Here is a 26,795-nt window from a genome sequence, read left to right as displayed (position 1 = left end):
ACTTTGCTATTGTTTTGCCTCTAATTTGCGTATTTTGGATGCAACTAACACGGTCTAACGCTGTTTTCTCGCAGAATTGCTGCGGTGTCTCGTTTTTGTGCGGAAATTCAACTTTCAGGAAAAACCTCGGAATTTATGCGGAAGGTCCTATTTTCCCAGAATACTTACGGAGCCAGAAGGGCAAGCCAGGTGGGGGCCCGAGGGCCCCACACACTAGGCCGGCGCGGCCCTGGAGGGGCCCGCGCGGCCCTAGTGTGTGGTGACCTCGGCTGGCCCCCGACGCCCTCCTTTTGAATACTTATTGCCTTCGACCTAAAAACGCACGAAAGGAAGTCGAAGTCGCCAGAAACCCTCCAGAACGCCGCCACATCGCGAAACTCCGTCTCGGGAGCCAGAAGTCTCCGTTCTGGCACTCCGCCGGGACGGGGAATTGGAGGAGATCATCGCCACCATCACCACCGACGCCTCTCCATCGACCAGCCATGTTTCCCCCATCCATGTGTGAGTAATTCTCCCGCTGTAGGCTGAAGGGGATGGTAGGGATTGGATGAGATTGGTCATGTAATAGTATAAGATTGTTAGGGCATAGCGCCTAGTGTCCGTAATTGGTACTTTGATGATATTGTTGCAACTTGTTATGCTTAATGCTTGTCACTAGGGCCCGAGTGCCATGATCTCAGATCTGAACATGTTATTATTTCATCATGATATTCATTGTTTATGGTCTTACCTGCAAGTTGTATACACATGTCGTCTGTCCGGAACCAATGGCCCCGAAGTGACAGAAATCGGGACAACCGGAGGGGATGGTAGTGATGTGAGGATCACATGTGTTCACGGAGTGTTAAGGCTTTGCTCCGGTACTCTATTAAAAGGAGTACCTTAATATCCGGTAGATTCCCTTGAGGCCCGTGCTGCCACCGGCTGGTAGGACAAAAGATGTTGTGCAAGTTTCTCATTGCGAGCACGTACGACTATAATTAGAACACATGCCTATTGATTGCTTTGTACTTGGACACCGTTTTATTATTATCTCGCAAATGCCCTGCTTGATTGTTACATGAGTTTCTCTCATCAATGCAACGCCCGTTATCCGTCCCCGTGCCTACGATATTTTAATCCTGCTTGTTTACTATAATCACTACTGCTGTCTTTGTTACTCTGCTGCTTGTTATTTCACTACTGCTACTGCTATAAAACTGTTACTACTGATAAACTCTTGCGAGCAAGTCTGTTTCCAGGTGCAGCTGAATTGACAACTCCGTTGTTAAGACTTTCAAGTATTCTTTGTCTCCCCTTGTGTTGAATCAATAAATTGGGTTTTACTACCCGCGAAGACTGCTGCGATCCCCTATACTTGTGGGTTATCAAGGCGCAAAGCCAAACCGACACACGGACGTACGTGCCAACCGTGCACACTTGTGTCCCAGCTGATGCACCGAGAAAAGGAAGTTTGTCTTTCAAACTTAACTCGATTCACGAGACTTGTGGTGAGGCGAGGCGAGCGCCGAGAGAGGAGCACACGTCAATAGCTCATTTTTCTCACTCACTTAGTGGAATGAGAAAACTATCATAACAACTTTATACCAACTAGTAATATGAGGCTAAACTTAGTCATTCACATGCCACCCAAATTACCATGATAGATGAGACATCAAAATTTGTAAGGGCACGTACAATGGGGTGACGTCAGCCTTCCCTTAGAGGTGCCACATCGTATTTTTTCTTAGTTAGAGGAGAGAGAACGGTGGGAGAGAAGGTTGTCTTCCCTTAGCTAAGAGATCATCTTTTAGAAAATAAGAGAAGACATTTTCTCCATTATACGACATGTTTTCCCTTCGCAACATAATTTTTTACCAATTTTAATTGATTACCATTAATTACTAGAAAATGCTATAAGAGATAACACATTGATCTATTGTCATCTCTAGATGATGTGATGTTATATGGGAAGACATGCCTTCTCTACTATTATACATGCCCAAAGGAGAACGAGCGTCAAATGTGTAGTAACAAGCACTAACCATTAATTCGATGTTAGAGCATCTCCAGTCGCGTCTCCCAAAACGCCCCCAAACCACGCCGGATCGAGCGTTTGGGGGACGTGTTTTGTTCGTGCCGCATTTGGGGGAGGTCGCTCCCTAGTCGCGTCCCCCAAACGCCGCCCCCAAATATTAAAAATAATTTAAATAGATAGAAGAAAACTCTTTACTAATATTAAAATCGGTTCAACATGAATAAATTACATATAAAACTTCGAAAAAACATAATTAAATTACATATAAATTATTTTAAACTACTTCGCCTTCTTCTCCGATGATGGCCCCGCCTTGTCGTCGTCATCACGGTGGCGCTTCCTGCTCGTCACCTCTTCCGAAGAGGCGGTGCCGGCCGACTCGTCGGAGGAACTAGTGTCCTCCTCGTCGTCGCCAGTGCTCGCCGGCTGTGCCTTGGCCTTGGCCTTCGCTTTCGTGTTTGCCTCCGCCTTCGCACGGGCCGCCGCCGCCTCCTCTGACCCTTCCTCCTCCGCGTCCTCCTCCACGCCCAACCATTCCTCCTCGCTGTCAAGTGCCGGCAGGGAATCGTCGCCGCTGCTTGGCATCCGGGTTCTATCCCACCAATGGCGAAATCCAGCAGACTTGCCCTCGCTAGAGGTGTCGGATGGAAGCTGTGAGGTGTAGCTCATCATCGCTGGAGGTGTCGGATGGAAGCTTGGATGAATAGCGGCCGGTTGAAGATCCGACAGCGCCTACGTACGGGTCTTATTTAGCGCGGATGAACGACGGCGCAGAAGTCGAAGAGAGCGGCGATTGCTCTTCCGAGGAGTCCGCGCTCCATTCCTGTGGTTGGCGCGTCGGTCGACGCGGTTGCCAATGCGACGGTTCCGCTTCCCGGTAACTACACCGTCGCTACGTAGGCGGCGGTTGAGCATCCGAGCCGCTGACGCGTTGTGCCTGCGCCTCCTCGCCTCTCATTTCGTTGTGTCCGGCGTGCCCGGACCGTCCCCTGTGTAGCGGGGACGGGTTGACGCCGAACACTGTATTGGGCCGCGCCGGACAAAAAAAGCCTTTGGAGCGGTTTTTTTTTTGTTCGGGGCGCTCCAAATCTATTTGGATGACGGTTTTAGGACGCGATTGGAGATGTTGTTAGAAGATGAGTTAGTGCGCTGGTTGGTGATCCCGGAGCTCTACGTGGGCGGTGACGGGTGTCCGGGTGCGTCTACGTGGGCGGTAATTTACCGGAGTTTGCAACGCACATGTCTGGACATCCGTATGACGTGACGTAGCACCAGACTATACAAAGAAGAAGCCAATGGTCAACCAGGTCTTCCCACCGCTATCCGATCCCTCAATCCCTCATCCTTCCTCCACTTCACCTCTCCTCCCGTCCGACCACCACCACCAGCGCGCGCCGCCCAGCTCACCGTGCCCGGAGGAGGAAACCGCCTGGCCACGCCACGGCGAGAGGTACTGCCGCGTCAACTTCCCCAATCCCCGGCGAGACCTCGACACGAGCCACTGACAAAGGGCCCCACCGGACGAGCCTCTGACAGCGGGGTCTAGCGGTGGAAGAAAAAAAAACAGGGTCGAGTCGCGCCGCCGCCCGTTTGTCCTTTTAAACACGCCGAGCGAACAGGGGGGAGAAATCGAGCCGAGTTCGTGGGTTCGTGCTGCTGCTGGTGCCCTCAGAGTCCACCGATCGCTCGCTCAGCCGGGCTCGAGTAAGCGCGCAATCCCGTCTCTCGGCATACGCTTCGATCTGCTTTCTTTAGATCGTGTTCTTGTTCGATTCGATTGGGGACACAAGCAGTTCTCGATTCGGTTGCGGCGCCGGTCCCTCTAGATCGGTTCCGGGCGAAGTTCCCTCTGCGCGGGCCGGTCGATTCGGTAGATCTCTGTCCTCTATCGAGGGAGAGGATTCAGGGGGCATCTGGTTGCCCGTGCGCTCGTTTTCTTTGTCCATTTCTGGTAGGATTCACCAGCTTCGCCCCCACTTGCGGGGCTGCTAGGATTTCCTCCTTGCTCTGTTATTGTGCGGTGATTGATTCGGCTACAGGGCTCGCAGGTCGCTAGGTTTGTGCCCGATAGTAGGATTATCGTTTTTTTTTCTGCCATTCTGGTCAAGGGTGCTTTTGTTTTTATACTGCTGATATTACGAAATAGTTTTGCCAAGATGGTCGAAAGTTCTTGATGGTGCTACTAGTATTTTAAGATGGTAGGGCTGGGTTCCAGTAATGCAGAATAATAACCATACACTCTTGAAATTCAGGTTGACTCTGCGGCTGAAGGGAGTTCAGGTGAGTACAAGCATCAGAGACACATAGCATGAGTACTACCAGCAGTGCGAGGCGTGCCGCAAGGAGGCAGTCGCAAGATGGGTCTGCTGACAAGGTTGTTGTCAACTTGGATGCAAGCTCGCCGGTGGCGGGGAGCCGTCCTGGGCTGACAGTCTGCCCTGGTGCGCGCACATCACCTATTGATGTGGAAGCCCTCGACGATGAAGTGCAGGCGGTATCGCCTTCACAAGTGCCTCCCCCGGTAAGTTGGTTGTTCTTGCCTGTGGATGAAAGATCTTGTACTTCACTTTTCAGGAATTAATGTTATGCCATTGGGTCCATCCTGATGTTCAAGAAGAAGAGTTTATCTTACTTAGCTCAGATTTTCCTGTTAAAGGAGGTATCTACAATCATGCATCATTTGTGGTACTTAAATCAAATTACCTTGCATTTTGCAGAGGGTGATTCGGAGAACAAGGCCACATGTGACAATAGTTGATCTGGAGGTCGATGCTACCCCTGAAGGTTAGTACGCTACTTGCTACATATGTTGCATTTCATAGAAATGTTTGGCTTCTAACGTAATAGAATTTGGGTGATAAGACATTTCCCCAGTCTTGTATGGGTTGTGTGGTAGCACTGTCTACTTTCTGAACAACACGAAGATTTTGGGTTCTTACTCATATATCATCGTGCTGCTAAGATGACTGCAGTTTCTGATTATAGCATGAGGACATCTATTTTAAATTGTGGCAGCAACTATATAAACTACATATGTTGCATTTCATATAAATGTTCGGCTTCTAATGCAATTGAATTTGGGTTATACACTTTTCATCAGTCTAATATGAGTTGCGTTGGTAAATTCTTGTAGCACAATCTAATTTGTGAACAACACAGAAGATTTTGGGTTCTTACCTGAATATCATCGTGCTGCTAAGATGACTGTAGGTGCTGATTATAGTATGAGGACATCAATTTTTCAATTGTGGCAGCAACCATATAACCCCCCGCAAAAAATAAAGAAGCTATTCTCAGAATTGGAGTAGTTATCTTGCTTCTCTGACCTTTTCTTCAAATTTCTCATTGTAATTGTGTGCTGTAAGATACTGCATGTGTGTCAAATGCTGCATCTGGTAAGCTTGAGTAAAAGATGTAAAAATGTTCATCATATGGTATCTGATTCCCAGTTGATTGAGGTTCCTTATGACCTTATCATATCTGCTTTATGGTTTATTCAATCAGTAGTGTTTCATGATGATAATGCAGCTGTGCCTTCTCATACCGCAGTGAACAAACGCCCAAGGATTACACCTCTGATGCATCTCTTCCCAGAAAGGGGAGAAGGGTCCAGCCTGCAGGTAAAGTTTGTAATTTGAAGGGAATAATTTTCCAGCTTTAAACCAGACTATGGTTACTGCTTAGTTGCGGCTATCTACTTTATCGTCTATGTATATGTTGGTATCTGGGTATTCTGTTACAAACATTGTCTTTTATATTGAGTTGTGAACTATGCTGCCTTTTTTTGGATTACAGGTGAAATAGTTTGTTATAAGAAAAGAATATCTTTCTTGTTTTGTTTTAAGCTGTAAATAATAGGGCGCTCATACTTGCAATATTCTGATAGTGCCATGTAGATGTCTTCAGGATGTTCTTGGAAGCTTTTGCTGACCATTAAAGATTCTAGTTTTAAACTGGCAACTTGGCAATCGCTAAATTTCAAGGACCATCTTACCTTTTGTAGTATAGATAGATGCCATGCATTGATATGATTATCCAATATGCTAGAGGATATGTTGGAACAAAGTGGGAGGAACTCTCCATTTCTTTGTCCATACATTGAAATCTTGCATCCAGTTATTATTTGGCCTTATTACCACGGCCTCATTATTTTTGTTCAGCCGTAACTGTATTCTTCCATCCTGCAGTCGAGCAATGCTGCAAAAATTAGCGAAGAGCCTGCCAAAGCAGTGGTTCCAAAGGAACCGAGTTTTGATTGCCCGGTGTGCTGGAACAAGTTGGTGGAGCCTTCCACGACAAACTGTGGCCATATTTTCTGCACCGAGTGCATCAAGCAAGCTATCCAGTATCAGAAGAAATGTCCTACTTGCCGCAAAGCCCTCAGGAAGAACAATTTCCATCGTATTTACCTTCCGAACTCTCATGCTTAAGGTGAGTCGGTTTCACTTCTACCTATCCATGAGCTTCTCTTTTTCCTGGTGTACCTGGTGAACCTAGGTTTCATCAAATACATGTCCCATGGACTAATATCTTGCTGTGTAATTTATTTTCAGGTCAACAGCGGATCAGTCTGCTGAAGTGCACCCTCACCTAGATGAATTATTGCTTAGAAAACTAGGGTGAACAGTTGGTTAATTTGACTGGTGTATGTATTAGATGGTTGATCTATGTAACTGGAAGTGGCCTTAAGCTGAGATGATAATGGTGGTTGGCACTTTTAGTATCTGTGTTCTTTACAAGGGCTCAGTCTAGTATGTTTGATGAAGTTTTAACCAGCTCCTAGGCTACCACACAGGCTGGAGGCCGCATGGCTGTAGAGGTCAGCTCGTCTTCTGGAGTGCTGGAGATGCAGAGTTAGAGTATCTCTAACAGTTGGTGTATTTACATCATATTGCCAAAAATATTACAACATGAAAAATGATGTATCACATCTACACCAAATTGTTCTTCTTTGAGAGTTTAAACTTAAAATTGTAATTCAAAACATCACCTAATATGAAATTATTACTCCAATCAGAGGATTTTTATAGAGTATGCTAGGCTTGAACGAAATCAATTGCAATGGATTGAAATCCGCCATCAGGCACACAGCTACAAAATGGCTGCGGTCAAAATCAATAAGAGACGGAGGTGGAGGCGAGGAGCTTCATGTATCCGTCGTGAAGAGGAGCCTGTCCCACGCCCTCGACATCGAGACCAAGGTGGTGTGCGGGAGCTTCAAGAGTGAGGCGAGGCTGGATGCTCGTCAAGGACCACGACGTCATCAACGGGACGGCGATGATGAGCCACAGCCCAAAGGTGCCGTTACAGCGACGACCAGTGGGAGTACCAGCTGTCGATGGCATGGTGGTCAGTGACAGCGTGAGCGACGGAGGTGCTGCTGGTATTTTCAGATGGTAGGGCTGGGTTCGTGTAATGCAGAATCGTTATCGTTGTTGATAGCAGACAAATAATTGTATGACAGTGGATTGAACCATACATTCTTGAAATTCAGGTTGACTCTGGAGCTGAAGGGAGTTCAGGTGAGTATTAAGCATCAGAGATACATACCATGAGTACTACCAGCAGCAAGGAGGCAATCGCAAGATGGATCTTCTGACAAGGTTGTTGTGAACTTGGATGCAAGCTCGCCGGTGGCGGGGAGCGGTCCCTGTCGCACGCACATCACCTATTGATGTGGAAGCCCTGGATGACGAAGTGCAGGCGGTATCGCCTTCACAAGTGCCTCCCCCAGTAAATTGCTTGTGGATGAAAGACCTTGTACTTCACTTTTCAATAGTTAATGTTGTGCCATTGGGTCCATCCTGATGTTCAAGAAGCAGAGTTTATGTTACTTAGCTCAGATTTTCCTGTTAAAGGAGGTATCTACAATCATGCATCATTTGTGGTACTTATATCAAATTACCTTGGATTTTGCAGAGGTTGATTCGGAGAACAAGGCCATTTGTGACAATAGTTGATCTGGAGGTAGATGCTACCCCTGAACGTTAGTACGCTACTTTGCTACATATGTTGCATTTCATAGAAATGTTTGGCTTCTAATGTAACAGAATTTGGGTGATACACTTTTCATCAGTCTAATATGAGTTGCCTTGGTAGATTCTTCTAGCACTATCTAATTCGTGAACAACACAGAAGATTTTGGGTTCTTACCCGTATATCATGGTGCTGCGAAGATGACTGCAGGTGCTGATTATAGTATGAGGACATCTATTTTTCAATTGTGGCAGCAACCTATAAGCTATGCTAAAAATTAGATTAGTTGGCTTGCTTGTCTGACCTTTTTTCTCCAATTTCCCTTTCTAATTATGTGCCTTAAAATACTGCATGTGTGTCAAAAGCTGAATCTGGGAAGCTTAAGTAAAAAAGATGTAAAAATGTTCATCATATGGTATCTGATTCCCTGTCAATTGAGGTTCTTTATGACCTCATTATATCTGCTTTATGGTTTATTCAGTCATAGTGTTTCATGATGATAATGCTTCTGTGCCTTCTCATACAGCAGTGAACAAACGCCCAAGGATTACACACCTCTAATGCATCTCTTCCCAGAATTGGGAGAAGGGTCCAGCCTGCAGGTAAAGTTTGTAATTTTCAAGGAAATGATTTTCCAGCTATAAACCAGTCTTTGCTTACTGCTTGGTTGCGGCTATCTACTTTTGTCCTCTATGTTAATAGCAGCTGGTATCTGGTACTCTCATACACGCATTGCCTTCCTATCGACTTGTGAACTGTGCTGTCCTTTTTGTGGATGACAAGTGCAAAAGTTGTTTGTTATAGGTAGAAAAAAATGTTTTTCTTGTTTTGTTCCAAGTCATAGATAATAACAGGACACACATACTTACAATTTTCTGATGACACCATATGGATGTCGTCAGATTGTTCTTTGAAGCTGCCGACCATCAATATTCTGGTTTTGAACTGGCAGCTTGGCAATAGCTAAATTTCATGATCCACCTTACCTTCTGTAATTTAGATAATGTGCATTGATATGATTATCCACCTTACCATCTTGTTATTTTAATTCAACTCTTAACTGTATCTTTCTGTCTTGCAGTCGAGTAATGCTGCCAAAGTTAGTGAAGGGCCTGCTAAGGCAGTAGTTCCAAAGGAACCAAGTTTTGATTGCCCCCCCCCCCCCCACCACGGCTGAGGGCGACTTCGCGGAGTGGTGGTCGCTGGTGGTGCAAACCACCCCATGCCAGTTGCGCAAAGGCACTTCGTCGATTATCATGCTTACGGCATCGTGGATTTGGAAACACCGTAACGCGGCGGTCTTTGACAACGCGCGGCCCTCGGTGATTTCCCTTTTCAACGACATCGTGGTGGAAGCGCGGCTTTGGGCGGATGCGGGGGCTCGGGGTGTGCACCTTTTGCTCCCCTAGACCTGTTTTACTTTTCTTGGGTCGAGTTGTACGGCGTGGTGTTTGTCCGTCCTCGGACTTGTACATATAACCTTCTTTATCTATCAATGCATCGAAACGCAAGACTTTTGCGTTTTCGCGAAAAAGAGCCTTCCACAACCAAGTGTGGCCATATCTTCTGCACCGAGTGCATCAAGCAGGCCATCCAGTATCAGAAGAAATGTCCTCCTTGCCGCAAAGCCCTCAGGAAGAACAATTTCCATCGTATTTACCTTCCGAACTCTCATGCTTAAGGTGATTCAGTTTAACTTCTAACTATCCATGAGCTTCTCCTTTTCCTGGCCAACCTGCTGAACCTAGGTTTCATCAAATACAGGTCTCTTGGATTAATATCTTGCTGTGAAATTTATTTTCAGGTTAGCAGCGGATCGTTCTGCTGAAGTGTACCCTCACCTAAATGTATTATTGCTGATAAACAAGTAGCAAATTCTCAGATGAACAATTGGTTAACTTGACTGTTTCATGTCTTAGATGGTTAATCTATGTAGCTAGGATCATCTTGAAGCTGAAATTATAACAGTGGATGGCATCTTTAGTATCTCTGTCTTCTCTCTTGATATGTTTGTGCAAAAAAAAAAGATACTACATGGCCGGAGGTGGCATGGCTAAAGAGCCTGGAGTCTGGTGTGTGCTCCCGGCTCCTGACAGACACATCCGTTTGACGCAGAGGCAGGGAGGCTTCGTTTTCCACTTGAAAACGAGATGACAAAGCATGCCGTTGATGCTGAGTTACTGAAGGCCTCAGAGAACAGCCAAAAACACTGAAACTGGGTTAAACTCTTTTTTCTTTCAAGACACAATCTTATACTTTCCTAAAGGCAGTCAAAGATATCTAACAAACCATAGACCTGTAAATACCAACGAAGGTTCTCCAATAATTTTAATTTGAGTCGCAATACCAAGGCTACGTGCACGTGCAACCATTAAAGTAGTCAATCAACATCGGCAAGAGTACCAACACCAGTATGTTAGGGAATAACAACCGATCAGCCTTGTCGATGTTGATGGAGAGCCAAGAATACGAATCACCATTGTCGAGGACATAGCAACCGGGACAAAAACTACGAGGATAATCCTCCTCGCGGCAACCATGAGAAAAGATCCAAGATGGATCTGACGAAGCAAGATCTGAACACCCATACCTAGATAATTGTAATTTTTCAACACTACCATTGACGTTGGAAAGGAGATCTCATCGTCGAACGAAAGACTGAAGAACTATACTTTGGATTTGTAGGGAGCCCCTATTCATCGCTGGTTAGCGTGCGTTTGTACGCTCCGCACAAAGGTCCCCACAATTTGGGCCTTGGCCCATGCGAAGCCACGCTCATACTCGGACAGTCGTATAGATATCCCATTGTCCGGTCGTTTTGACTTTTTCCAATCGTTTTTTCATTAGCTTTCTTTGGAAAAACTTACACGAAGTTTAAATTTGAAATTTGCTCAAATTCGAAAATTGCTGAAAACCAAGATTTTCAAATTCGAAAACTTCTCACATTCGAATTTGCTCTAATTCGAAAATGGCATGAATTAAAAAATTGCGCAAACGAAATTTTCTTAAATTTGGAAAAACTGAAAACTATTATAAACAGAAAAAAAACCCGAAAGAAAACCAAAGGAAACGAATAAATATAAGAAAACAATAAACCTAGGAAACCCGATCGGAAACTTCTGGAAGGTTCCCAAAACCGGAAAAAAACCAAATTCCTGTTGCGTTGATGGACCGCTGCCTGAATCGCTCTGTTAGGACAACTACAATGGGGCGCTTATTTAGGGGCGCTAGGGAAAAAATCCTGGCCGTTTTGCCTTTTCACATGCAGTTTCCAGACGGTTTTTCAGCATCGACTCGAAAATAAGAGTCTAGCGCTTGAAAAACAAAAATAAAATACTTCTCCTAGCGCCTGACGCTTATGCAAAGTCTGAGTTTGACTTTTTTAGCGCTTGTGCAGGAGTCCTGCAATGTACATGCCCTTAGCGTGCAGACGTTAATCCACTCCGTAGCTGGGCCAGAAATACGGATTGGCCGATTTGTGGCATGCTGCGATCATTCGACTATGCGATTGATGTTGCTGCCATGGAAGAATTGGCACCACTGGCGGGCCATCAGCTGGCAGAACAATTTGGAGCCACGGTGTGTGATTGTTGAATCCGACTGAATGGAGCGGTGATTATTGATGACTGACGGCTCGCTACTGGTTCAACTCTTACGCATTAGCTTGCTCGCTACTGTTCCAACTCTTACACTAGTGCTTCCCTTAGCTCGCACTGGCACCATCCCACGTCTCCCTCCCCGAGCTCTCCACCTCCAACCCGCGCACTGTTCCTGTGCTTGAGTGCTCGACTCTCTTTGAATCTCACCACTTCCCGAGCTGACCGACTAGTATGTCGGCCACGCCGCTGACCCGTCATTCCTAGCAGTCACCAAGCCAAGACATCACGCCTTGCTCACCTAAGTGTTTTTTTTTTTTTTGTTGCAAAATTGGCTTAAAATATATGATGACTTCAAGTTTATATTTGGATGTATGCACTGCTTATGGTTTCCTGTATGAAAATTTTGTATCGGATATGCCTGGCAAAGCTGATCAATGGTTAGAGGATTCATCAAACAATGTCGATCTTGATCAAATGTGGTAAGAAGAGGAGGATTCCAGCAATGATTACTTTGTTGCGGCTCCTTTTCTTGTGGGCATTGATCATCAAGAGAAGAGCTAAAGGAAACACCATGGATGTCAAGGGCCTTGCACTAGTTCCTCAGGACAGGTTTAACACAAAGCAAACCAAACGTGCCGTTTGCGGTTGACCGCTAGGTCTCGGTTTTAGAGCATCTCTTGTAGACACCGCATCCGACCCCCATCCGCATAATAGTCGTCGTTTTGCGGGTTTAGAGGGGGAAAAGGGTCAGTCCAAACACCGTATCGGACCCCCATACCAAAAAAATTATCTGGGCCATCCAGTTTCGCGCCGCGGAAACCCCAAGTTCCCGGGTCCGCGAGGATGTGCGACCGTGAACCCCATTCCCTCCCCCACGTTGGCGCAAAGAAACATTCAGCTCCTCCCCTTTCCTGCTTCCGCCCACCACCCGCCACTGATTCCGCCGCTTCCACTCTCTCCGGCTTCTGCAGCGGCGTGTTCGCACCGAGATGGAATCCCCCAACCCGCCGCCGCTCGCGGACCAGGCCGCGCCGCGCGGATCAAACCCACCCACCGCTGCCGGATCTAGAGCCACCTCAGCAGCTGCCACCGAGGCGCTCGTGCTCAACAGCGCCACACAAGCTGCCCCCCCCCAATAGCAAGCGGAAGCGGCTGGTGCAGCACGTCGTCGCCGCCCCTCCCGCTGTTGTTACCTCTCCTGCTCCGACCAACCGGATGAAGAAGCCGAGCAACAAGCTACCGACGCAGAAGAAGTCGGTGCCGAGGCAGCCCGGTGCGAAGAAGCCAGCCGTCGCCAAGATGGCGTCCTTGACAGCTTTGACGGGGGCGATGGCCAAGGCGATGGCCAAGGCCTTGACAAGTTGGTCGACAAAAGTCCCGCCATTGATGTTGCGTCGGAGTCGTACGTTGACATGCTCAACGACGCGTCAGTCGACATCGATTCGCTGCCGCTCGCTGATTGCGGCAACTACAACGTCATGGAGGAGGGCCTCAAGGGCGACGAGTTTGGGAAAGATGAAGACGCCGGTGGCGATGATGCAGGTGACTCGCAAGAGATAGAAGAGGGGGCGTTCGATGGTGCGGTGGCCAAGGTGAAGGCCAAGGAGGGCGATTCGGACCGGCAACTACAACGAATTTGAGGACATGATCTTTGATCAAGGCTTGGGAGGCGGTTTCGATGGATGTCATGACCGGCACCGATCAAACCGGCAAGAGGTATTGACAACACATCGAGGACAAGTTCTTCAAGTTGATTCCACCTCTCTATTCCACTCCCACTCGCTCCTACCGTTCATTCCAAGGCCGTTGGGATAGCATCAAGACGGCGTGCAGCCGGTGGGCCGGTTGCATTGAGGCCGTGAAGAATTCGCCACCAAGCAGCACCAACGCCGGTGATTGGGATGAAATCGCGCAAACAAGGTATAGTGAAATGACCGGGTTGAAGGGCAAGCCATTTACATTTCGTCATTGATATACCATTATTGAGAACAATCTGAAATGGAAGTTGAGGGAGCAAGAAGTGCCACCACCGAGGCATAAGCTTGTCGAGTTGGAGGATGTGGAAGAGGATGATGTGCTTGAGACCTAGAAGAACAAAAAGAGACCGGATGGAACAAAGATGACAAAAGACAAGATCAAGATGCAAGGAGAGGCGGCAATATTGTCTCTCAAGATCGATATTATGGTGAAGTCCAAAGAATTGTTGGTGATGAAGACTTTGGAGGCAAAGAAAAAGATGATGGAGAAGAAGAACAAAGAGAAGGAAGCAAAATGGAGCATGCTCCGGGAGGATGCAAAGCGCAAGGCCGACGTCGAGGAGATGAGAACCGGGCCATGGCGGAGCTCATCGCGGTGGAGAACGCAACTATGATGATGAACCTGGCTGAAATGGATGAGTTACGTCTTGGGTGGTGGAATCATGCGAAGATGGAGATCTTGGCGCGAAGGAGGGAAGTTGCACGTGCTACCATGACTGCCATGAGTGGTGCCCGAGGTGATGATGCTACGGCGAGTAGTGGCGGCCATGTGGATGCGCCGGCCACCGACGGTGATGCTTCATCATGCTCCTCCTTGATGCTGTGATGTTTGATCCTCTTTTGGTGCCCTTTTTCATGTACGATTGAGTACTTTGAACAATCTATTTGCATAATCTATGTTGGTACATTTAAAAATTATCGGATAATTTACATAAACCCTCTGTTTTTGGTTTTTATTCGCGAGCTGAAAACACAAAGCGTCCATTTACGGTGACCCGTTAGAGATAGCCTTATGCCGTGATTTTGTGTCCGCCGAACGGAAACGGGCGTGGGTGGATGAATTAGGGTGGCTCGTTGAAGTTGCCGTGTTTTCTGCAATGAAAAGAGGCCACACAAATCTCAAAGCATAATTGACGTATGGCATCAGCTCTGGTCGGCAACACCTTTGTTAGTTGGGTTTTTGCATAAACGACCGTGCTCTCGGCGAACCATGGGCGCGCACTACACAATTTTTTTTTATATCAAAGTAACATATAAACTAACCACGACATGTCACACATTTTTTTCTGTTTCTTTTTTGCGAATCATATGTATTATTACTTAAAAACGTCAGGAGCTACACAGTGTAGGGCAGGTTTTAGCTAAACCCTCAGGTCCTGAGGCTAACCAAACTGCCCTACGACCGTTTGATCTAGCATAATTTGCCATTAAATGGCTATTAATATTTTGACATCTTTTAGTAGTATGAGTAATACACGTTTGTCAAACTTTAAGCAAGGCCTTAATCTCTTCAATTGCTCATAGGCTGATCGGTCTAACCGAATGGGAGTCCCTAAATGAAGGTGTTATAAAAGCGACAAGCAAATAACGAAGAACGATAAAGGAAACCGTAGCGGAGACACGAGATTTAACGTGGAAAACCCCTTCCAACACAGAAGGGGAAAAAACCACGGACGCCAACCAGCAAAACTTCACTATATCGGGGAGTGTTTACAAATGCCTTGGGTTATCTTATAATCTGATCAACCCTAGCCGACGGCTTATAAGAGGTATATATAGATGGTGGCAACGATCCGTACCGTGGGGGGCTGCCGGCGACGGGCCTCGCTCCGCTCGTCAGAAGTTAGCCTCCCTTTAAAATGAATTTGGATCACAATACAACAGAAAGTAATCCACTTTAATAACTCAACATTACCCACCATATTAACTAACTAGCTCAAGGCAATGGGACATGGTGTTTCTGCACCCGGGTGCATATATATTTTTATTTGAAATACATTTTGAACATATTTAAAAATATTAAATAAATGTAAAAGTGTCTCGTGTATATCTTGACATGTTACATGCTTATAAAGTTATTTCAGCAAAAAAAACATGTTTTGTGCCACATTATTTTGCCTTTTTACACAGGCCATAAAAAATGTTGGTTTTATGTGAAACTTTACGTGCGTACATAGAACGTGTCCCTCTACATGCGATTTTTTCCTTAATTTTTTTTTATTTTTTGAAATATTCTTTCTACATCCACGTGTATATGATCAGTTTTGAGTTTTCCAAGGCAATCCACTTTAATAAGCATTTTTTTCTGTTTAGTTAGTGGGGGTACGAAGTTGGGTATTGCACGAAAGACTCAACTCAGTTTTTTTGAGAGAATTTGACCTTTTATTGATCACAACAAATCAGTACAAAGTATCGCCTGGATGCTCTCCGGGTTACATGACGGAAGACAACAAAACCATAAAGTTCAGACCGTTTAGCCAAAACATGAGCCGATTCATTCAACTTGCCAGAAATATGAAAGAAAGAACAACTAACAAAAAGGAGGTCGCCATTTTCTTCACATCTTGGATAACTACACCCACGTAAGAATGATCATGGGCAGTAGAATTGATGTGTTGCACCACAGATAGGCAGTCAGACGCCACCATGACTTGATCAAAACCCTTCTCCCTTGCGAGAGCCAATGCACGCCTCAAAGCCAAGGCTTCTGCTATCGCGTATTGTTCGTTCATTTCAGGACTCAAGAGACGACAAGCAAATTACATGAATAACTGATCTTGGAATCATTCAGGCAATATATTGAAGGAAGATCAAGTTGCCTTGTCAAGCTTAAGGCCATAAACCACTAACATAGAGATGACAGCATAGCGACAGTAGTAGTAGTAACACAAATGGCAGAATACTTTCACAATTTATGCCTTAAATCCCAATACAAAGAAGCAAAGCAAGATTTCCATCTTAGTACCACCGACAGATAGATAGACTGAGATCGATACTAACCCTCACAGATCAGGCCTAGTCGGTTGTTTCCTCTGCCGGTCCTCCAAGGTTGCAGTCCCACACGGCTACCTCGAGACAGCGGAGTGACGACTGTAAGGAGTCGTCTAATACATCCTGGTAGTTGAAGTTCTTCTTGTCCTGCTCCAGCAAGAAGACCGCACTGACATAAGACAGCTTAATGGCCGAGCCAGTATTGTCGTGGGCGCTGTGGATCTGGACATCCTCCGCGAGGGCTCGGAAGTTGAAGCGCAGCTTGTAGAAAATTCCAGCCATCATGCATGTCGGTCGCCAAGTTGGCCGGCTCATCAGAGGACTCGAGGAGCGCGAGAGTCTTGTCCAGCACCGCCTTCACCTCGTCATCGGAGCACACGGTGGGTGTAAGCCGCATGATTGAGGATTTCTCATATTTCTTCACGTAGTCGTAGAGCCTCACACTCCCAGTAGCGTCGTCGCTGGCCTGAAACCACACGAGAACAAGGGCTTCATTACATGGAAACATCAAGGTACCTTTGCAATAGCAGCGGAAGATCAAGTAACATACCATGGGCTTGGGCTTGGTGTGCTCCTCGACCGTGGCCTTGATCTGCCGCATGGAGGAGAGGAGAAAATCCTGGGGGTCTGGTCGGTGGAGAGGAGGAGAGTGATGCGCGCCTCGACTCCAAGAAGCATTGTGGTCGCGGCGTCGTCATCGAAGCTTGTGCCGTCCACCATGGCGCCGCACGTCTTCTGCGGCGCCTCCACCTCCTTGGAGAAGGACACCTGGTCGGAGAGGCTTCACAGCAGAGACGACATCTTCGCGGCCACCTTCTTGATCACGTCGGTCAAGATCACGATAAGAAAATTCCCCTTCAACGACATCCTTTAGTTTACTAGAAATCGGCTTAGATCGACTGAGATCGAGAAGATAAAACATGGCAAACCGAAACATCACAGACGACAAGCAGATGCGGCGACCGTGGCACCCACGCGCGCGCGTTCCGGGTGAGCACCCTTGTTCCGCGAGACCGTCGAACAACTACCAGATTGCAGCCAAGTACGTGGCACCGGCATGAATCAGCACGACCGCTAAGAACCTTATAAAACAGGGCCTCCCAATGCTGGTCCAAACTATGTAGACCAAGGGCGCATTGATCTTAATATCGTTTATAGTAAACTTTTATAATTATATTTAGCATGCTATAGTTTACGAGTATAATTTATATTTCTTATTTGACATTGTTAAGTACATACAAATTTCTAAATATTAAATTGTACCATTCTTTTTTATATTGTGGGAGTGCATAGAAAAAATATGTTTGCATTTTGCTAGATTTAAACAATAGTTTTAGTATACTTTTGTTCATTTATTGATATTTGCTATTTGTAAAATAAACTATATAGTGCATATATATTGTGATGGGGATATCTAAAGCATATGGTCTAATAAATATCTTAATATAGGGTTTTATTATATGATTATATATGCATATTTATAAAAAATCTAGAATATAAACTAAATATTTACATGATACACTTCATGCTATGTATACACGTCCGCATGCACGGGATCTGGCTTATTCCATGCAGTGATGAACTAAATTTACAACCAGCCAATTGGCTTAGCATGGTATTATCTAAAACTCTAGATCAAATGGTGGATCATGTGCTCCTAGTTGCATGGCGGGCATGGCATGCAAGAAATGGAGCTACCCATGATAAACCCTTACCACCTATTGAAGGATGTGGTTACTTAGGCTCCGCAATGTACAAGAGCAACCACAGGAAATGGTTCTCAGTGGTAAACAAGCTCTGGTTGCAGCACGGGTTTCGAACCCTTGTGAGTGGTCCAAGAAGAAGCCTTCGGATATCCCACACGGATCAAACCTGATTCGGGTTGGCATAAACTTACCATTGATGGTTCCTTCATACAAGATGATGCTTCAACAAGTCTAGGCATAATCCTTTGTGATGCATATGACCACATTATCTTCAGCATGTCGCTCATTGGTTTGCTATGATCCTCTAAAGGCAGAACTTCGAGAATGTCGTCAAGGCTTAGAATTGGTTCTCCAATATTGCCACCTCATCATCTTTATTGACACAGACTGGTCCTAGTTGGTTTGGTAGGTCCACTGATCTCTCAGTTCACGTGCATTTAGTTTGAGAAATTAAGGTGTTATCTTCTCAAGGTAGACTATGCAAATTTATAAAAGGATCGCTTACAGGTTAGGGTTAGTCACTGTCTTGCGAATTTTGCAAGAACATAGGAATGTACTGATCCATGGCTCGGGTATGGTCCTGACATTATATTGTGGAAACTAGAACTAGAGGATCTTGTTGCCCTACTTGTTCAATAATAAAATCCCCTTTTATCCACAAAAAATAACCTGTCTTAGGTTGGCAAAGACCAATCAAAGAAGACAGTGATGAATACGGCGGTACGCGGCACCGCTCGACTTAGATGGTAGACGACCCATAAGGAAGAACCTGAGCAGTTGTGCGGGCCCTTCTCAAAAACATATTCGCCCTGCCTTGCACAAGAGTGCGAAAGGTTTTGTAGACATGATGTCACGTTCGTCATTGCACTGACACTCGAGATGGAGTAAACTACAATGACGAAGCATGCAGCAACAGGAGGCGACATCCTAACTCGATATGGTGTCTCTTTGCTGGAGGCTAATATGAGGAGAACCGACATTCTTGTATCACGGTCACGATCTGAACCAAATAGGTTTGCAACTCGTAAATTGAGGGCAAAGAAACCAAAACACCAAAGGTGAAAGGAGAGGTTGCGCCCTTGCAAGGCCATGGACCGGACTTTGCCGGACAATTCAGGCGCAATGACACATGCACGCCCGCACCATCGAGGCGAGCAAGCGCGTGTTTATGGTGTTCATGTTCTCTCTCTTTTCCAATCACTACATAAAGTGGTCTAACTCTCCTTTAGGTCTAAAAGTTGCACCTCCGCCGTTATGTCACATGTGATTTTGAGATTTATTAGGGATATGTGAAATCACACATTGGCTGGCCCATTTATTTATAACAATATGGAATGAAGAAAAAATGTGAAAGAAGTTTAAGCATACGAAGGGTGCTCTAGGAATGTGTTTTTGACAACTATGAAAAACAATTGAGGACAAATACACATACAGGGGAGTAAGACAATAAGACATGTCCGTGCTCTTGTGGAGTTATTACTCAAATAAGGTCAGAATGAATAGTCTGACCCAACTAAGGGCAGAACCGTAAAATGAACTAAGCATAATGGGACTATGTGGGAGCCCCCTCCAGCGGATTAAAAAAAAAAAGGTTAAGTCGTCAAATTTATGTCCTCTTGGTCCTGTAATCCCGGCAGCGCGAAGCCAGAAAAGAAAACCGTAAACCTAAACCGTCGGCGCCCCATCATGACAGCCGACCGCATCCTCCACCTCCTTCGCTCGCCGGTGGCCTCCCCGGCGGCAGCGCACCGCCGGGGCCCTCTCCGACCGCAGCGCGTCGGCCTTCCATCAGGCAAGCGGCGCGTTGCCGTGGCCTGCTCCAGCTCCACCGAGGAGGACGGCATGACTTACAAGGATGCCGGTGTGGACATCGACGCTGGCACCGAGCTCGTGCGCCGCATCCGCAAGATGGCCCCCTGGATAGGCGGCTTCGGCGGTCTCTTAGGCCACAGTATGAGTCTGTCGTCATTGCACACTTTATCTCTTAATCCTGCTGCCTTTTATTTAGAAAGATCGTTTGATGTACTTCCTCCGTTCATGAAAGTTGTTTGACATCTGTCAAATTTGGATGTAACTATTTTGACAAATTTCAGACGACCTTCATGGGATCGAGGGAGTCGTTCTTGTCGGAACAAATCTTGTTAGGATCGCTTAATGTATTATAGGAGTAGTAGTGGTTCACATCGTATTTTAGATGTGTTACAGAGGTGTAGCATGATGCTGTTAGTCACATGTTGCCTGATATTGCATACATAATTGTATATCAGTCAGCCGTTGGAAGAAATTAGTCCAGTCTAGCTGCTACATGCGACCTTGATGTCACCATGTTGGTAAGCTAGTTAGATATGTCAGATCTGCACGTGTGTGTTGTGCCTGGTCCATGCTAGTTAGACCACAATGCATGTAATGTTTTTTCTTTTTTTGAAACAAAAAGGCAAAAGGTTTTCCTTGCTGATGCATCTACTTTGAGTCGTGGAGTTCTTAGCGTCAGGTCGGCCGGCACGTCCAATAGCTTCGGTACAACTATGATGTACGTTCACATCCTTTTGGTCCGGAAAATAAAGACTGTAGGCGATTTAGCAGCGTAAAAAGAGTGTCAAGTGCGTCTGTGAGTTCCCTAGAGTTCACATGCGTTTATTTTGCCGAGCTGATTCTTTCAGCTCCGTCAGTTCTTAGATCAGTACGTGTCACAACTCAGGCGTGCAGCCTTGCATGAGTAAGTGATGCGTTGTATGCTTACATACAGAGTTGTCAAGGGAGAAGCCTGTATTGTGTAAATAGCTAGTAGTATGAAGAAATAGACTCTTCTTGGTTGTTAATTCCCTCTGTTCCAAACAGTTGATGTAGCTTTGGTCAGATTTGGTTTTGGTCTATATACGCATGTATCTAGGCGCTTTAGAAGAAGTAAAAAACAGCTAGTACTTCTTCTGTTCCATAATTCTTGTTGTGGTTTTAGTTCAATTCCATAATTCTTATTGTGGTGTTAGTTCAAATTTATACTAAAATGGCGATAAGAATTATGAAAGGGGAGTACTTTTTTCTAGGTATTTAAAGAGGATGAGAGTTGGCCTAATGTGATGTGTGTCCGTATTGGTATGCTTCTGGACGAGTATATAAAAAGGAGAAAAGAAACGTCCTTGATAAGATGGAAACAGTTCCTACCTAATTTCTTGTTATCTTTAATAACCAAATATATCTCTCACATCCCCCGCTAGTTGAAATGGGATGGTCAGATTAGCGAGAATCGAAAGGTAGAGATCACCACCGTTGGCATCCCCCATTAGTTGAGGTAATCCTGTTGTCGAAAGTTGTCGGAAACGATGAGCCACATCAGGTTTTCCAAGTTCAAGAACATGTCGAGGACGAAGTATCGCATTGCTGTTGCAGCGATCGGGTGCATGTAGAAGAGGACCCTCACAAACTTTGTGCCATGTCGAAGAGACTAGGAGAACAGGACTCGGGGACAAGTATGGTGTGCGGAGCGAAGAAGGAGAGAGCCATGATAGCCGGACAAGAAAAGGTGCAGTCAATAAAGAGGCGATTACACCAGTGACGAATTTGTAGTGCACATAGATGAATGTGTAGTCAGCAGACCCAGCAACAACCTGAAGTGGCCATGCAGATTGAATGTAGAAGTGTGGCGGCTGTAGGCAAAGTAGGTGAGGAAGAACCCCACACTCAGACATCGTGATGAAGACCATGCACAAAAGGTTGCAACAGAACAAGTACGGAGGTGGTGCAATGGTATCCAAGGATGACTTCGCACCGGGAGGGTGGGGTGGGGGAGATGATCGTGTGCAACAACTCTGTCCCTTGGGAGCAACCGAGTTGTAGCTCACGGGTCCCTATGGGCGTTCATTATGGTGTAGGCCATGTTGAGTTCATGGCGGCTCACATGGGAGTCGCGGAGGTGTTGTTGAAGGCACCACGATCTCTGGTCGTGAAGATAGACGGTCAATGAACAAGATGTGTGCGAGAGCAGCCAAATATGATACATGAAGACGTCTCTTCTGTGGCAAGTTCTCTCTTGATGCAGACAAGAAGCCGGTTAGTGATGAGTCCACACCGATGTCGGAGTAGAGGCGTGTGAGACCGGTGGGCCGTGGGCGACGTAAACCGTTTAATGTTTGGGGAACCAAAAAATAAAGACGTCAGTCAAACGACCGGCAAAAAGAACCAGCGATCAAATAATAGAAAAAATATACTAAGGAACAACCCATCAACTTGGGTTGAGAATCCCTGACGGAGACCATAGATATCGATCTCCCTAGGATGGCGCGACACGGAAGCTCTGGTTGATGGGTTTAAGATCTTAAGGACTAACATCATGATAGAGGATGAGAACTGGGGTAATGTGATGTGTGTCGTATTGAACCTCTCGGACAAGTATATGTAGAGATACAATACATAGAGGATAAGAAGCCTACTAGAGATACAATACATAAACAATTCATATCTAATTCTCTGTTGTCTCTAACTATCAAACATATCTCTAACTATAAAAAAAAGTTCATGATCCATTGGCTGCACCGGACCATGTATTACGTGTTTACTCAGGCTGGATGCAGGAGTGTAATGCCATATTCATGACATTTTGTTTTTTGTTGGATTGAACAGAAGATGATTACCTTGTCCTTAGCACTGATGGTGTTGGGACAAAGCTGAAGCTTGCATTTGAAACTGGTATTCATGATACAGTTGGGATTGACCTGGTATGTGATCACTTGCTATATATATGTGATCTTTGTTGCATTTATCACATGGAGTGAATCAATAATGTTCTCATTGCAGGTAGCCATGAGTGTCAATGACATCCTAACTTCAGGTGCAAAACCATTGGGCTTCCTAGATTACATTGCTACAAGCAAGCTTGATGTTGATATTGCAGAGAAGGTATTGTCAATGTTGTTGCTCTCTTGTCAATGTTGTTGCTCACAGCATTTGTTTCTTATGCTAATTTTGTTCACCGAACATGGAGCGGTGTCTATGCATAATTGAATTTTACAGGTTATCAAGGGAATTGTGGATGGATGTGAACAAGCAGACTGTATTCTGAAGGGAGGAGAGGTAAGACCTCCTGAGATAATCCTTTCTACATAATGAATCTCGTCGGTCATTTGTAATTATCTCTCATATATAAACATCAGTATAGTTGCAATGGAATGTTTAAGTACTTTTTTTAATCTTCTATGCTTGGACAGTTTAAACTGAAAATACCGCAATAATTCTTGTGACTTCATTTCATTGTAGAATTAGCATTTACTCCCCTGAAACATTAGTATGGGACTACCGCCTTTTTTGCAAGAAATTATATATTTAATGTAAAAGGACATTAACGATTGAGTAATTGGTTATGACTTATGACAGACAGCAGAGATGCCTGGATTCTATGCGGAAGGTGAATATGATCTATGTGGTTTTGCTGTCGGTGTTGTGGAGAAGGATAAGGTCATCGATGGTAAAAATATTGTCGAGGGAGATATCCTCATTGGTCTTCCTTCAAGTGGGGTTCATTCAAACGGGTTCTCTCTCGTTAGAAGGTATATTGCATTTATCTAGTTCCATCTATCTCAAATTCAAATAGAATAGTATAAATAAATCCTAAGGAAAAAAACCTTTACAGTTTTATAAATCAAACAGTACACAGAGCTAGAAAAAAATCCTTAGAAATAGAATTCAGCAAATTCTTCAAAAATCATTTCAATTGAAGAGGCCCTTCACGTATTTATTGCATTTTCATGATCCTGCATTGTGTTTGCCAAAAGAAAATTTCCTGCCTTGCAAGGCAAGGAGCTTTACTTGACAAAGATGATTCATAGATCAAATACTACCCCTCTGATTTTTATTCTTTTTTCCTTGAATTGTTTATGGTTAATGATAGCTGAAAATATTCTTATTTTTAGAGTACTGGACAAAAGTGGACTCTCCCTGACTGATCTGCTACCAAGGAATGATGGCAAAACAACTACTGTCGGTGAAGCTCTCATGGCACCAACTGTCATCTATGTTAAGCAGGTTAGACTTTGCTGATGAATGTTTCACATCTCCCGTGGTTTTATTTTATACCCAAAGTTGTAATTCAATCATGTTGGCTGAAAAAGGTGCTTGAGATTATCAGCAAGGGTGGTGTAAAAGGACTAGCCCATATTACTGGTGGCGGCTTCACTGATAATATCCCAAGAGTATTTCCTAAAGGACTTGGAGCGAAGATCTTTACTGGATCGTGGGAAGTGCCACCTGTGTTCAAGTGGCTTCAACAGGTAAATACCTAACAAACAACAAACTTGACTTGAACAATCGTGTAACATCTGTATTCAGTAATTGAACGAAAAACCAGTTCTGAACTTGGGTATAGATGCTCCTGATTCAATAAAAAAAATCAAAAAAGATATTAAACAAATTCAAAAAAATCTGAAATTTTTGGACAATGAACATAAACAAGTGTCCTAACTGCACACCAAAAAACTCCGAGAAAATACATATATATTGGTCTGTGCAAAAAAAGACAAAATGCAGTTTTGGAACATCTAGATTTGTTTATTACATCACTCCGATTTGTCTTTTTTGCATAGAACACTACATATGTCTTTTCCGGAGCTTTTTGGTGTGCAGATAGAACACTTTTTCATGTTCATTGTCCAAAAATTTCAGATTTTTTTGAACTTTTTTGCTATTTTTCCGATTTTTTTAATTAAACCTGAAGCATCTACGGGGTTCAAAAATGCCTTGTCTGTTATTGAATTATTTGGTACACGTCTATAGGTTGGAAAAATTGAAGACGCGGAGATGATGCGAACTTTCAATATGGGCGTCGGAATGGTCCTTGTAGTAAGCAAGGAGACAGCTGACAGAATTGTTGAAGAATCAAGTCCTGCTTATCGCATTGGAGAGGTGATCAAGGGTGAGGGTGTTCACTACGTCTGAGCTTATAATAAGATTTCATCTCGAACTTGGAGTGATTTGTTTGCCATGTGGGCAAAGCAGCCGAAGTTTTTGCAACTCCTTTATCTTAGATGTGCCTCTTATTTTTTTTTATCTAAATAGAGAAAGTTGAAAATCTGTTTCATGCTTTTCAACTAACCTTTACATATATAAAGAAGTTGTGACATTTCTTATTAGAAGCATTGTGTGCTTGTCAGAGTTTTAGGTCTTGTTCTTTTTAATGCTCCACCTTAATCAGCCCGAAGAGTCTGGCGTGTTGTGGTTGATGCTGGAAATGCAGAGTTATAAAACCAAACTGAAGCAGCCTTTTGATGATGTATGGCCTCAAAGAATCCCATCCCCTTTTAAATCGGCGAGGTAATACCTTACTGAAGTAGGGCACGCTACGAGAACACAGGACTGACGGGGTGGGGGCTTGTTGTCTACTTGGCGAGCCTTCACAAAGAGAATTCAACAAACAAGACTGAAATAGCTGCCTTGGTTTTTTTGTACGGTACATAAACTACAGATACCAAGTGTTAAAGAGACTGACAATCACATGAACTACACTACCCGTACACGGGGATCACCATCATGAAGAACAACTTACACCTAATAAGTTAATGCCCTCCTCCAAGTCCATCAGGGCATTCCGTAAACCTCCCCTCCGAATTTGCGCAATATCTTCAAGAGTAAGGTGGTTAGCGGTCAGACCGAAATTGGCGCTACATTTGGCTTCAGGCCTTCGATGGCAACTTGTTCATCACAGGAACAATCTTGTCCTCCTGGAGGCCTCTGTTAGGATCAATCTTGCAGGTGTACCAAATATATTGGTCTGTGCAAAAAAAAGACAAAATGCAGTTTTGGAACATCTAGATTTGTTTATTACATCACTCCGATTTGTCTTTTTTGCATAGAACACTACATATGTCTTTTCCGGAGCTTTTTGGTGTGCAGATAGAACACTTTTTCATGTTCATTGTCCAAAAATTTCAGATTTTTTTGAACTTTTTTGCTATTTTTCCGATTTTTTTAATTAAACCTGAAGCATCTACGGGGTTCAAAAATGCCTTGTCTGTTATTGAATTACTAGATGACCCGTTGCGCTATCGCGCAAATGGCAGAATCAAGTCAGAATTTAAACCATAAGTTTTAGCTTATTTTAGTATTAAGAATTACCATGTAATTTAATTGTTTTAGTATTGGAGGCTCGGAGGCTCGCAGCGGAGCTTTGCCCCTCCCGCTGCCGCCACCACCACCGTGGTAAAGGGAGGGCAGCTGGGTTGGCTGGCCATCCAGGCTGAGCTCCATCACTATCCGACGGCGTGCATTGGAGAAAATGTCCTCGACGGCCATCCAGGCTGAGCTCCATCACTATCCGACGGAGTGCATTGGAGAAAATGTCCTCGACGGCCCCTCTGCCCTCCTTTGGCTACTCCCTCTGTCGCCATTCGACTGCTCCTTCCGCCCCTCATACGTCGTCCTCTTCCTCTTCCAACCCCTTAGACCCACTCAGCATCCTTGCCGATGCAGCGATTCTGAGTCGAATTTTGGTCCGTTGTACAACACTTCGGACAACAATTGCAATTAACCCGAGCCAGCCAACAAACAAATGCAGGCAAACAACGATACAATTAATTGTAACGTAGTTCAGCAGAACAAATTGAAGCCCACATGTTTCTGTAGGTATGCACACCCAAATAAATCAGGGAAAAAAAATCGAGGGCCAGTACCTATAAGTCTTATCCACGGTGTTACATATGACCTTAGTTCTAAGGAAGCATTTGTATTTTCATAGACCACTCTCTTCGATTCATATTAAGTGTCG

General features: G+C 44.9%; 2 protein-coding genes and 1 pseudogene across 2 annotated transcripts; all 3 read left to right on the top strand.

Moving 5' to 3' along the window:
* Positions 1–3,704: 3,704 nt before the first annotated feature.
* Positions 3,705–6,740, top strand: LOC124688677 (E3 ubiquitin-protein ligase RNF4-like). Its single transcript, XM_047222319.1, has 6 exons — positions 3,705–3,721; positions 4,270–4,538; positions 4,735–4,801; positions 5,567–5,637; positions 6,205–6,448; positions 6,571–6,740. Exons 2-5 carry the CDS (start codon positions 4,326–4,328, stop codon positions 6,445–6,447), a joined length of 594 nt encoding a protein of 197 aa, XP_047078275.1. The 5' UTR covers positions 3,705–3,721; positions 4,270–4,325; the 3' UTR covers position 6,448; positions 6,571–6,740.
* A 515-nt stretch (positions 6,741–7,255) lies between these two features.
* LOC124690856 lies at positions 7,256–9,821 on the top strand (annotated as a pseudogene).
* A 9,911-nt stretch (positions 9,822–19,732) lies between these two features.
* LOC124688676 (phosphoribosylformylglycinamidine cyclo-ligase, chloroplastic/mitochondrial-like) lies at positions 19,733–24,970 on the top strand. The gene is made up of 8 exons (XM_047222318.1): positions 19,733–19,997; positions 22,664–22,758; positions 22,838–22,939; positions 23,054–23,113; positions 23,414–23,586; positions 23,950–24,061; positions 24,148–24,306; positions 24,809–24,970. The coding sequence occupies exons 1-8, from the start codon at positions 19,733–19,735 to the stop codon at positions 24,968–24,970; spliced, it is 1,128 nt and encodes a 375-aa protein (XP_047078274.1).
* Positions 24,971–26,795: the final 1,825 nt, after the last annotated feature.

This window comes from Lolium rigidum, chromosome 2 (assembly GCF_022539505.1).
Source record: "Lolium rigidum isolate FL_2022 chromosome 2, APGP_CSIRO_Lrig_0.1, whole genome shotgun sequence".
Lineage (NCBI taxonomy): Eukaryota > Viridiplantae > Streptophyta > Magnoliopsida > Poales > Poaceae > Lolium > Lolium rigidum.
The sequence above is the reverse complement of the archived record's forward strand: the minus strand, read 5'-3'. Positions and strand labels throughout refer to the sequence as shown.